Source organism: Parasteatoda tepidariorum, chromosome 1, assembly GCF_982258835.1.
Source record: "Parasteatoda tepidariorum strain Cologne lab strain chromosome 1, Ptep-v5.0, whole genome shotgun sequence".
Taxonomy (NCBI): Eukaryota; Metazoa; Arthropoda; class Arachnida; order Araneae; family Theridiidae; genus Parasteatoda; species Parasteatoda tepidariorum.
Genome location: NC_141755.1, coordinates 23,075,408 through 23,088,712, shown reverse-complemented (window position 1 = coordinate 23,088,712; position 13,305 = coordinate 23,075,408). Strand labels below are relative to the sequence as shown.

Sequence of the window (13,305 nt, the reverse complement as noted above, 5' to 3'; positions counted from 1 at the left end):
AACCGGTTATTTTACCGTAATTTTAAGAGAGAAAATTCTATCAGTGCATTTAAATATATTATTAGTATGTGTTGTAGATATAACTATCTTGTTTCCGTAAAATAAACTGTTATAATAAAACACTTGTGCTACCACTTTTGCTTTATTTGAAATAAAGCGAACGTATTTTTATCTATGACGTCAGGCACAAAATGATTAAACAAATGAGTTCCTTTGTCTTTTATTCTTATAGCTCAATGGAGGGGCTTAAATATCAGGTATTGATTGTTCATTTAGAATATAGTAGCGGAAGATCCTGTAAATCTTACTTTGTAAATCTTGATTACTAAAAGAAATTAGAAACCGTATAACAATGTATTTGTTCCACAATGATAAATATTTCCAGATATACATAATGAAATTAAAGTATTTTTTTTATTATATTACACATTAAATTATGATGGCAAGAAATTTATGAGAATCAGAATCTTTTTAATTATGGAATAAAATTATAAATCTATATATGTTCAAAGTCCTCCAGTCTCACAATGTTTTATCTTTCTGATTAAATATTGATATTTATTTTTGAATCTGTGTGCCATATGGTTTGATTTTCACGCGATAAAATGTAAATGTCTTCACTTTCGAATCGGCAACGTTAGAATAAATTTAAAAAATGTGGTTTCAGGGCTTACAAAAATGTCAAATTAGTAAGTTTTTACGTTCTTTTCTTTTGAAGTATCCGATATAAGAACTTTATTTATAATTACAACTAAAATATATAAAACCTACTGAATACAATGCTGTAGAATATATTGTGGCATTAGTATGATACCTTAACACTTTGATTTTGAAAAACTAAATTAAAGCGTTTTGGAACTAATTACTCAGATTATTTCGATGTAATTTAGATTATTTTTCTCGTTTTGAACAATTTATACAGTTTAAAGTATAGGTTAAAATATGAATTCACGGCCATATTTTGATCAAAAATAAGTATATGGCATAAATACAAGGACATTTACTTTGACGAACTTATCATTCGATTTTTTTTTATTTCAAATCCTAAACTTGTGTTGCATTTTACGATATAATGACTAATTCATGAACAGTAATTTTAAAGCATATTTTCGAGTCATGAATTTGCTTTTCTCCAGTAATGTTAGGTCATCAATAAAAAAAAAACGAAAAAAAATCTATAATTTTTCGCTTAATAAAATGCTTTGATTAAGGACAGAAAATAACTGCCCTAATGACGCTCGACAATAAACCTCAAAATTCCGCAGAAAATATTTGACTCTTTCTATTATTTTAGTATGCAAAAATGTATTCCATAAAGAAAAACTCCTAAATATGCATTTTCAGAAACATTGAGAAAAAAAAAGAATTGAAATCATTGTGTGTGTGCACATTTAGTGTATTAATATTTAAATCTAAAAAACCACTTTTGAGGGAAGGAAGAATAAAAACACCAAAAACTGACAGCAGTTAGTAAGCGAGTAAAGGGTGACCACTTTAATCAGCCTGCGAAGGGATCGAGAGTGTGCGGTATAGGTACTCATTGAACTGTTATATCGTAACGTGCGACCGTGGTATCCTAATGCTTAGAGCATACTGTGGTCTGGAGGGACTGCTGTTTGATTCTTGATGCTTCTAGGACCCATTAAGTACATGCGATATAAGCGATCGCAAAATCTGTGGAATCGAATGTCCTGTTGTCGGTCTCTAAACAGTATCACAAGTAAAGGGATTTGGAAAAAAAATTCTTCTCATTCAGATCTACGTCTGAATTGAGGAAGTGGCTTCAACAAATGAGATGCCTTCCATCTCGAGGGCTCTGAGCTGAGGCCCACTTTCACCCTAGTGGTGCTCTCTTATCCAACGAAATGCGCTCCTTCCTGACTTAATTCTCAAGAGCAACGGCTAGCGAGCTTTGCTTCTCCAAGTTTCATTAGAAACAACAATATGACACGTGTTTGATTTCGTGCGCAGGTCGTCAGGCTACCAAAGAGGGGGTTCATCCTCTCTTTAAGGTATCGAAATTGTGATGGCATGTCTTCGGATAATCCTCATAGATGTTTCCTAGACCTTCATGAAATTCTACTGAGACGTAAATAAAGTACTACTCTTATAATGGAACTATCTTTGTTAAAATGAAATACTATAATAATATTTGTTTATGCGCAATGTGAATGAGATAAGAAATTCTGCTAAAAATAATTTATGAGACCCATTAGCAAAAAAAAGATAGAAAATTATAAAAAAAACTTCTGTAGATCACGGTGAAAGAAATTTAGAAATTCAGATTCTTAAATTTTTAAGTTTTTTTCTAAAATTTCAACCAGCTATACATTTTCTTGTCTTCTCAAAAATCCAGCAAAGATATAATTTGTGTCGTGGTGGCTCTGGGGATAGAGCGTCCGTCTTATAATGAGGTGAACCAGGTTCAATCCCAGCGATGGCTGGTCGATATGAATTTCGCAATCTGCTCGCCCCGACCTTAGTTCTGACGGAAAATATCCTCAGTAGTAGACGGATTCCCCGAGCCGTCAGGCTAATGCGTGGGAGGTTTTCGTGGTTTTCCTCTCTATGTAAAGCAAAGACGGATTAGTACCACAAAAGAGTCCTCCATGAAGATGCGTTTCTTCCAATACTTGATACAGGAGTTCCCTTGTCTTCTGGATTGGGTTCAAAATTACAAGACTACGAAGTTGAGCATTAGTTGTCGTAAACCCAAAATAGGATAGGCTGTTCAACGACGGTTATAAAATAATATGAAATAAAAAGATATAATTTGATGTGTTGCTGTTCCTTTATTTATTTGTTTATTTTATTTATTTTTAGTAATATGTCTCCTAATCGGCATTTATCTATCAAAAGTAAACACTGAAGCCTCTGTGTTAAATGATGGAACTAACTCAGATGAAGTTGTTATTCGCCGAAAAGGTTTGGGTTAAAACATTTTATTTAATCTTTCTTTTTCACATTTATAAATATATTGTCAATGTAAATATAAAACAGTGTTTTTGTGTATGTGTACTCAAGAATTTTTAAAATACTTACATTTTAGGATTTTTATATTGATTATTTTTTTTTAAAATCAGAGACTTAAGCTATGCATAGAATGATTCGGAAAATTTTTTTGCACATTTTTGTTACAGCGAGAAGTTTCTAATTTTTTCTCTTTAAAATTAATAATGACTAGGTTGTGGCTTAAATTAACAACAGGCTTACATTTAAATGAAATAATTCATATATGAAATGCTTTCATTCCAAGTGAATTTAAATTTTTACGTCTTGATTATTTTCATTATACGAAGAATTGTCCAAAAAATAGTTATTTTTAAGCATGGAAGTAAAAATAACTTGATCAAGGTATATTATTTAATTTATCAATTATTGTTTTTTTACTCATTAAAAAAATCCTGCGTGTAACATAATACACTTAAAATGAAGATTTGCAATAGGCATACGATAAGGTTAAAATACTCTAGGCAATATGATTATGAGCCACATTTTCAAGCTGTTTCCGAGATCGTTTTTAGTAAAAAACAAGTTATGCTGTTATTCTCAGGAAATTGCAGAAACTTGTTTAGTACTTATTTAAAAACAATATTATGAAATATTTCGATGTAAATATATAGCCTGTAAAGAAGTGTGGCTTATTACTATATTGCTTCAATCCTATCAATATTTAATTAGATCGTATAAACATTAAAGAAGCTTTTACACTCAAGAACATTAAAAATTCTAATTTTTAGAAGTCAACATTTAAAATTTCAATGTACCTTGTATGTGCTATGCAATGTACTATGCATTCGTTTAAAACATAGCTGTGGTATGTATGCATGCTTGATGCAAAAAAAAATTTAAATAAAAACGTTTTTTCAGACAATGTTTCAATGGTTTTCTCCGCAATTTGGTAAAAACGGTGATAATTTTTATTTTTATTTTGTATAATAAAATTGTAATAAAATTTTAAATAAAATTGTAATAAAATTGTAATGTAAATAAAATTGTAAAGAAATGGAAATGTAAAAAGATTCTTATAAGATTAACGAAATGAAATGAGCTTTTATGTACATATTATATTTAAATTTTATTCTTAGGAATCCCCAACTTGAACACATTCAATGGGAAAAAGAAGTTCCAGTGTCCATCGCTGTTTGGAACATTTTCTGACGTTGAAGATTGTTCTAAATTCTATCTTTGCGTCGCTGGAATACCTCAACGCTTGCCTTGTCCAAGAGCCAAACTGTTCGATAAGTACAGAAGAAAATGTCTTTCATTTATAGTTGCCATATGTGACAAAGGAAAAGGTATCCTTTTCATTGCTTTCAACTCTTAATATTTTACAACACTCATTGTCCTACCTATATTGTCCATATAATTTGATGCAGTTTCCATATAACATGATGCAATTGTCCAAATAACTTGATGTAATTTCAGTAGATATTGTTTAAAATGAACAACATTTTTAACGAGCCTCCATAGATCTGTCGTCAAGGCTTTGAAATGTTGTCGTGAAGAAATGGGGTTGGATTGGATGGTCCATAGATGGGCACCCATATATAGTATCCACACATGGATACTAATGGATGGGTAGAAGTTTGTCTAGGAAGTAAAAGTGGTTGGCTTGCATTGTCGATCCCATCGTACCGTTGTTCACAAAAATGTGGAACCCTAACCTCTATAACCCCTGGACCAAAACAGCTGTTGCAGGAATAATGTTCTTCTCTTAATGAGTAGAAATATTTTTATAATTAAAATGTATGATATTTCAGTAAGTATATAACTCAAACAAATATTATTGCGAAATTCAAAATTACATAAAAAGCTGCAGAAATGATATGTAGAAAACCCAGATCTGTAGAAAACGCAGGATAGCTCTGAAGCAGCATATGCCCAAAATTTGTCTTTTAATATCATTTATTTAAAATAAATAAGTAGTTTATAAAGTTTAAATACCAACATCGAAATAAAATCCAAAACAGTAATGTATAATCAAACAGAAAAAAAGTAAAAGGAACATGAATGCTTAACAAGACTTTTTCTTAAACTCCATGCATTCGTTCTGAAGGCATGGAGCCTAAATGCGTGTAGGGTACCCCTGATGAACTCTTGTTATGCATTCATGTTTCGTTTACTTTTGTTTTGTTTACATTCTACATGTTTGGATTTAGTTTTGATTTTGGTATTTGAACTTATTTATTTTAAATTTAAATATATTACTTATATGCTCGTAGTATGCAAAAACATTTATTTGACTGTTTCAAAATTAAATTTCACCGTCATCACTAGTAGCATGACAGCCCAGTGAGAGCCAAGGATTTCCCTTAAGAAGATTTCCAAGCAACCTTGCAAGCCTGAGAGCAGAAACCTTCCAGCACAGCACCGAGGGCTGCAGATTATTAAAGCAGCTCTGCAAATTATTTTTCATCTGTGTGTTTTCTTTTTTCTTTTTAAAAAAGCAGACAAATAAATGGGGGAGAAATTAATGAGACTTATTTTTTAACATGACTAAATTTGTTTCTAATAAAAATTAAAAACCCGAATTGAGAGAATTTTTCAAAACAAAAAGTAAAGTTTTTTTTTCCTCCTGCTACTTAATTGCAAACTTAACAATATAGAGATTCATTCAATTTTTTTTTAGTATCATTGTTATTAATTATTACTTATTTAACATTAAGATAAACAATATAAAGTTTTTATGCATAATTCTTAAAGACCTTAAGTTTGCAAATTTTGATATATATATGCATGTCGGATTAATCTGAATTTTTACATTTATAATCTCAGTCTGACTGCTTTGAAATCGCAGACAAATATTAGTTTGCAAAGATAATGCAGAAGATTCACTTTGTACGGGGCCTCTGGAGGACAATAGTCCTCTATTAAGCCGCGATGACTCAGGAAATAGAGCGTTCGCCTTCCAAGAGGTGAACCAGGTTCGAATCCCAGCAATGGATGGTTGATATGAATCGCATCCGGCTTGGACCGACCACCGTGCTGACGTGATATATCCTCAGTGATAGACGGATCATAGGAGTCCCTTTGCCGTCAGGCTAACAGTTGATGATTCTCGTTGTCTTCCTCTCCATGTAACGCAAATGCGGGTTAGTTCCATCAAAAAGTCCTTCACTAAGGCAGATTTCTTTCAATACTTGATTCAGGAGTTCCCTTGTCTTCCGGATTGGATTCACAATTACAAGGCTACGGAGTTGAAAATTAGTGGACGTAACCCCAAAATTTGGGTTGGCTGTTCAACGACGCTTATAATTGTCCTCCGTTCCTTAACCTTTAGAGTTTTAATTCTCTCTCAGCTGCGTCAATTATTGGAACTTAGGTTTTCTTCCTCCTTGTCCTTCAGCAGGTTTAAATCATTCCTTCTGAAAACTTGAGCAGCCCAGTTTAATTTTTTTTTCTTTTTTATATTTCTAATGGCAAAAGAAAATGACAAACTCTTACAAAAACAGTGAACAACAAGTAAGAGAAAAAAGTCACTATCTGATTAACAGATGTCGGGCACTTCAGTAGCGCCTCACCTCAGAGTCCCCACGCAGAGCCGAGCATCTTAATACATGGTTCTTTTCCATAGGTTCATTATTCGAGCATAACTGGCAATTTGGGTCAGGGAAAATGCCGATGCGGCATAGGTGGTTCGCCAGGTAATCATGGCCCACAGCAAGTCTGAATTCTGCAACAGCTTTATTGCGGAGCTTATCGGCAATACCCTGTTCTAAGCTGTTCCTCCATTTTCTTGAAGAAATACAAGAAGTGAGCAACGCTTTCCAGTTTTGTCTCATAAAATGCTTGATATAGAGTTTTGCCGAATGAAAGGATTTAAGAGTGCTTGACTGTTGAAAGCCCAGTTTAATCTATTGATGCATTTTATGTCTCAGTTCAAAAAACATTTATTAATTTCCGTTCTTTACGGTCTTCTACTACACTTATTATTATTATAATTATTTTACTTAGTCTTCCTATATGTCTTGCTTCCTATAAATCTTTCGTACAAATATATTCAATTGAGACTTACCATATCTCCATGTCTCAGAACCAAAGCTATCTCATGCCGGGATTAAGCGCCTTAAATTAAAACTTTTATTTAATAATTTGATCTGTTTTAAAGCAATCTAATTTTTAAAAAAAAGAGTGGTTCAATATTTTCCCATGCATAGGATTGGTAAATATATCATTACAGTTATATTATCCATAGATAATAAATTAAAGAGCTGACTGCATGAATGTTTTCAGTAACATTTTAGAAATATTTAACTGATATTAAATAATTACAAACAAAAATAATGACAATTATAATTTGAATAAATTAGCTTTAAAGTTTATGCGTTGAACACCTAATGTTATACTTATGTTTGAACATTTTAAAAATCCACTTGAAAAGATTCTGCCATTATCTTACGATTTTGATCGCAAGAACTCTTGGTTCCATGGGTATCAGATAGTCGGAGTTCCGGTCATTTCTTTTAATCCAGCTTGTGCCTAACCTGGTATATTAAGTGCGATGATTATGCAACACCATACAGTCAACACAATACAGTTTTAATAAGATTAAAGGAGTTTTTGTTTTTAAATAAAGTTCTATAATGTTATCGTACTACATATAGTTGCAGACTATATAGTAAAGAAAAGTTTCTTATTTTTGTGTTCAATTATACACAATATTCCTATTACAGGAGGAAAGGAAACAACTCATCCAGATGAAAAAATAACTACTGAAAAAGGTACCCGATAAAAATATTTTTCTTGTGTTCAGTTTCATCCCTAAGAAAATGGTATTGGATAATTCAAACAGTTTTTAATCTCTACCGATTTCTTGACAATTATTACAGAGAAAAAATATCTACATTTTGATGCTATTTAGGAACTGTATTTTGAACAAATAATTCGTACAATCTCTATATTCAATAATCTAAAATTCAATAAACTGTAATCTCATACAATCTCCATTTTCCTATATTCATATAATTTTCCTATAGCTCTCTTAGATTTAAGTAACTGCAAACAAGTGCAAATTTGAAGAAAAAAACTTAATTTTACATTTAACGTAGAAAAAACACCGGTGCTGTATCTCCTGACCATAAATGTTAAATACATTATTTTCGAATTTTCTGGCTTAAATTAATACAAAATAATGAAAAAAGTACGGAAAATATGTTTAATAAGAATGCTGCATTTAAAGGTTAATAGCTATTAATTTTTTTTAAATTTACTTCTTTTTAAATAAATTTACTTTATTTTAAATAAACTTCTTCATTTTTGTTTATAATTCTAAGGAAAGACAAAAATGCCAAAAAGAGTGCATATTGCTCTAGTTCCAACACTTTTTATTCTAGTATAATACCTTAAAAATCTGGATCATTATTTTTTTTCTAATTTTCCCTGTTTTTTTTTTCAGATTTCAAATACTTATTTTTAAAGATTTTTTACTTTATTTCCCTTTTTACCAACGATACTAATTCTAGACAACAATTTTCCAATTATAGATCATTCATTTTTGTGCCCGAGAATGTTTGGATCATTTGATCACTCAACTGAATGTTCCAATTACTACGCATGCTCTTTCTTCATACCGGTATTAAAAACTTGCCCCAAGAGAGAACTCTTTGATGGAGTCAAGAAAGAATGCAGACCCGAAAGCGAAGTGAACTGTGGATCAAGGAACCGACCCACAAGTATGGTGACATTTTACAATCAAATAAGATTTCTGAAGACGAGATATCTAAATGAAATAGAATTTATATTTTAACTAAAAACATTAAGATGCCCTGATCACTATCTTTCAAAAAAAAAACCCGAAACCCCACCCAATTTTTTTCCAGCTGGTTAGTGATCTAAAGAGTTTTCTTTAAAGACAGCGATAATGGTTGCACACTTATGAAGAAAATAGCCTGAAAAAGTGCCAATTTCTTATTCAAGAAAAGGAGATAAAATTAAGTACATGTACAATATCTGCATTCATTTTTAATTTTTTGGATAAATATTTAGCTTTTACCTTTGATTAGTGCTGACATCTAGTTTAAAATAAACTAACTATCTCTAGAGACATTAGAAATAGTCTGGTACTGCCATCTGGTGAGCTAAATAAACATTCCGGGTGTAAAAATAATATTTTTGGCACGTTAAATCATAATTGTTAATTTTAAACACTGCTGCCCAGAAATACCACGGGCACAAGAAATAGACGCCAAAATTCACCTCGTCATTTTGACAGGAGTGAGAAGGAAGAAGCTAATAGTAAATTTTAGAATCCTCATCGAAAATTTAAAAAAACGTATACGCATGGTGGGTCGTAAGACAATATTTAAGGAAAGAAAAAAAAACATTAATAAAATTAGACAAATTGCCATTGTGGGAATTAAATGTAATACACAAAAATATTTAATACAAAATTTTATAATATCATAGTAGATTTAATTGGAGGCTGAAACTTGAAGTTGTTTCCAGTAATCATTTTCAACTTCTCTCTGTTTCCTAGAGCGATTAAACCTGCCTTTTTGTTTATTACATGTGCTACTTGCATTGTGATTTGTCAGGTTTCGAGATTTTACTTTTAATTTTATAAAATATTAATTTACTGCCCCTAAATGTATGCTCTTTTGTTTTCATCTTTGGTTTGCATATTATGAATGCATTGTAAAGGTGGATTTTACTGGACATTTTAGAGTTCTTGCGCCGTTTACACTTTTTCTTCCCTGAAAACTCTGCTATTGATGAAGTCAGGTTAGCATGTATTAGAAAAATACAGCTTTCAAGAAATTCAACTTCAACCTTAATTCGGTTCTTCACGTTTTTCATCTCTACTTTCTTACTAGGCATAGATTTATTTCATTTTTCATATCTTATTTCACTTGCAGTTGTCTCAAAAAATAAAATTTTGTCTCAAACAAAAAATAATTTTAATGAATGACAATTTGTTTCCTTCCATTGCCCAAAATTGCTAAAACCTGTGAAATATTTATTGGAAATGTATGAAAACTAAAAATTAGGAGACAAAACAATAAAAATCATGGAGCCAGAGATTACGATGGTGGACGAAGGTCGCAAAACGAGGAGAAAATTTTACCTCCTTCAACCTCCGCGTTTTTTTTCCATTAGCAATAGTGCTTTTGCTTATCCCAAACCTGTTATATTTTTATCCTTTACGTGTTATTCATCTTAAGAATAAGTGCTCGAAACATACCAATTGTTCTTCTTTTTATGCATGTCTTTAAGCTTTTATTAGTTTAAATTTGGCAGAGTATTTTTAAACTTGTTGCTTATTTTCGTAACATTAGGCTGCTATTATATGTGAAATCACTTAGGTTATTTCTCATTATATTTCTCTGATGAGAAATGTTTCTTCACTGAAAAACAAAGAAAAAAAACGTATGATTCTATGCGAAAAACCAAACAAATCTTCCCCTGAACCCTTAAGGGATTAAAGTATAAACGAAGAAAACTTTTCAAATTGCGAAGTTAGAAATTCAGGAAACAGGCATTATGAAAACGTTGTTCCTAAGATTGTTTAAAAAAATAAAATTTTTCAAATAACTTTAAAATTGTTTTTTTAACAATTCTCATTCCAGGTGAAACTACTCCTTTCACCAAGCCATTAAGTTCAGAGCCTACAACTCCAGAACCCACTTCTCGTAAGCCAACTACTCCAGAGCTCTCTACTACAGAGCCTTCTACTCTAGAGCCCTCTACGTTAGAGCCCTCTACTCCAGAACCTACAACTCCTGAGATAACTACTCCATTGTTAACAACAACCGAAGAACAAACACCACCTGACCATAATTGTGATGAAGATGATCTTGATTGTATAATCACTGAAACTGGAGAAATCCCCAGTTGGTTCAAATGTCCAGTGGAACTCGGCTCTCATCGTCATCCTAGTAGCAAAAAACTATTCATTTTTTGCATAAATTGGAAACCATTCGTGAAGAAATGTGGACAGGACTTGATTTACTCTCAGGAAGTGGAAACTTGTGTTCCACCTTAAAATATACCTTTACACAAGCAAAAAGACATTTAAAATTTACATTCTCTGAACAATTTGAATAAATTGAATTACTATATGCATTTTTCTTTTGGAATACTTAGTTCAATAATGAGTCATTATTAAAAATCATTAACAAAATCAAAAGGTGTATAGAATTTTTTAGTAAATTTTATTCAAAAATTTTATTGCATTTTATTTCGAATTTTTAATACAGATTGAATGCTAAAATTGTTTAACTCGAGAAGTTTGAGAACTGAGTCGGGTATTGACATTGTTGCGTATAATTATTGTAATAAAACTTTCTCATAAAAAAAAAATTTGAAGAACTCTAAATAAAAAGTTTTTTAAAAATAAGATTTTTCATTTAAAAAATGGCATGAAACAAACTTAAATTAGAAAACCTTAAACATTTTTATTTAATAAGAAAATACATGTTTTGACCAATGATACAGTAAATAGTTATTTATAAATTATAGTGTTGAATATAATTTATATATGTGCATTAATGTAAATTATAAATATAATATGTTGATTATAAATATGTTGGCAACTAAATCCCCACCGTTTTTTTTTTCAATATTTAGTTCAATATTTAGTTTTCGTTTTTATCAATAGTTTTGCTTTATGGTCTATGGTTCTTACAAAGCATTGAGGGGTAGCTATAATGAAAGCATTGCATATTGAAGAAAGCATTCCATATTCTTTTGCAGTTAGACGTGAATTTTCGTGCGAAAGTTGGTTTTATCACTCTTTATCAAACTCAACTGGATGGCACGAACTAGGCGCGTCTTTGATGTCAAAATTCTCCTTTTTAAACTTGGCATACCAATCAAGAACGGTTCTTTTAGTTATGACACTCTTTCCAAACGCAGCACAAAAGTTACGAACAATCTTTGATTAAACTCGAAAGGAACAGGAGCCAAATTTACACATTTTTCTAAACTTTATATTCCATTTTAATGATTTAAAAATTAGCATGAACTTACTCAAACAAAGAAAATAGTTGGAGAATAAAACATCCGCTTTCGAATATTATAAAACATTATATCCGTGCCCAAAATATATAATGACTAACTGAATGTTAAAATTTAAAATAAAGAGAAATGGTAAGAATCTAGTTGAAAACCCAATAATGTGCTTAAAATATTCTATTTCTAAATGTTATTATCATATTAAATGCAAATGTATTTAAGATGTTTTACTTTTTTAATATTAGGTACTTGATGTAATAAACCTTCAAAGTATGATGAAAATGCTTCGTCTGTAAAAACTATTTATTAATAGAATTTATATCATAAATAATATCGATATACCTTTTTAATTGGAAAAGTTTTGCTCTATCATAAATTAAAACAATCATTTCTGATTATGCAGAAATCCTTGATCTGTATTTTGTTATTTTTGACAATCACATCGTCACGAAATCACGTGATGTTTTTGATAAAACTTTTTAAGTTTTTGACGAAGTTTTTTCCTCACTCTTGTACCATCTTGTTGCATTCTAAAAGTTATTTGACTTTTTTTCTGATTTTGAAACATTTTTGCATTGTATGACGAGATGGTACAGAGGCTAGAACATTCGATCAGTTTTCTGGGTTTGGATTCGGGCAATGACTGCCATGACGAATAATTTGTATTAACGAATCATTTTTTCTGTGAAATGAGAATATAATATGCGGTAAAAAAAGTTCAAAGTCGACCGGCCTGTGTAGGGGGCAGGGAGCTGTCCTTGCATCAGAAAGGTCCTGGGTTCGAATCCCGGGCAAGGCATGGATGTTTCTTTCTCTCTCTGTGTATTCTATGTCCTTTCTCCTTTGTGTGAATGTGACCCGCCCTATAAACGGGTTGTGGTTGTGTGAAGGGCGTGGCAGAAGTCGAATTCCTGGCCATCGATGGCGCCACTGAGAAACAGGAACTATCACACCCCCACTGCCTATACAGGCATACGACGAAAAAAAAAGTTCAAAAACCTTGTATTTATGTAAAATTATATGATATTAAACTAAAACCGAAGTTTAAAATTTAAATTTATGCATTGCTTTAATTTTCAAAATGAATACGTGAATATCAAATTATTATTTATTCTATTAATAATGAAGTGTAGAAAACATTCCGAAACCAATTCTCTAACTCATACAAAAATATTTTGGAACATAAAATGTGGCAAAAAAAATGACCCTTTGCTTTAAATCAGATTTAAATCTTTCAAACTTCAAAACGCACCATAGAGGAAATTAACTTGCCCTTTAGTTTTGAAAAGTATATAAATAGTATTTAACAGTTATGAATAATAAATATATTAGATTGAAGATCTACCATAA

At 31.1% G+C, this 13,305-nt stretch overlaps 1 protein-coding gene across 1 annotated transcript; it reads left to right on the top strand.

Annotated features, from left to right (window-relative positions):
* The first annotated feature begins 547 nt into the window (after positions 1-547).
* LOC122269280 (uncharacterized) lies at positions 548-11,128 on the top strand. The gene is made up of 6 exons (XM_071180115.2): positions 548-689; positions 2,824-2,925; positions 4,089-4,298; positions 7,677-7,724; positions 8,487-8,675; positions 10,569-11,128. Exons 1-6 carry the CDS (start codon positions 656-658, stop codon positions 10,982-10,984), a joined length of 999 nt encoding a protein of 332 aa, XP_071036216.2. The 5' UTR covers positions 548-655; the 3' UTR covers positions 10,985-11,128.
* Positions 11,129-13,305: the final 2,177 nt, after the last annotated feature.

Coding starts and splice junctions, on each gene's coding strand:
- LOC122269280 (XM_071180115.2), top strand. CDS start 656: ATGTGGTTTCAGGGCTTACAAAAATGTCAAATTA. Junction 2,926..4,088: donor AGTTGTTATTCGCCGAAAAG/GTTTGGGTTAAA, acceptor TTTTATTCTTAG/GAATCCCCAACTTGAACACA. Junction 7,725..8,486: donor AAAAATAACTACTGAAAAAG/GTACCCGATAAA, acceptor TTCCAATTATAG/ATCATTCATTTTTGTGCCCG.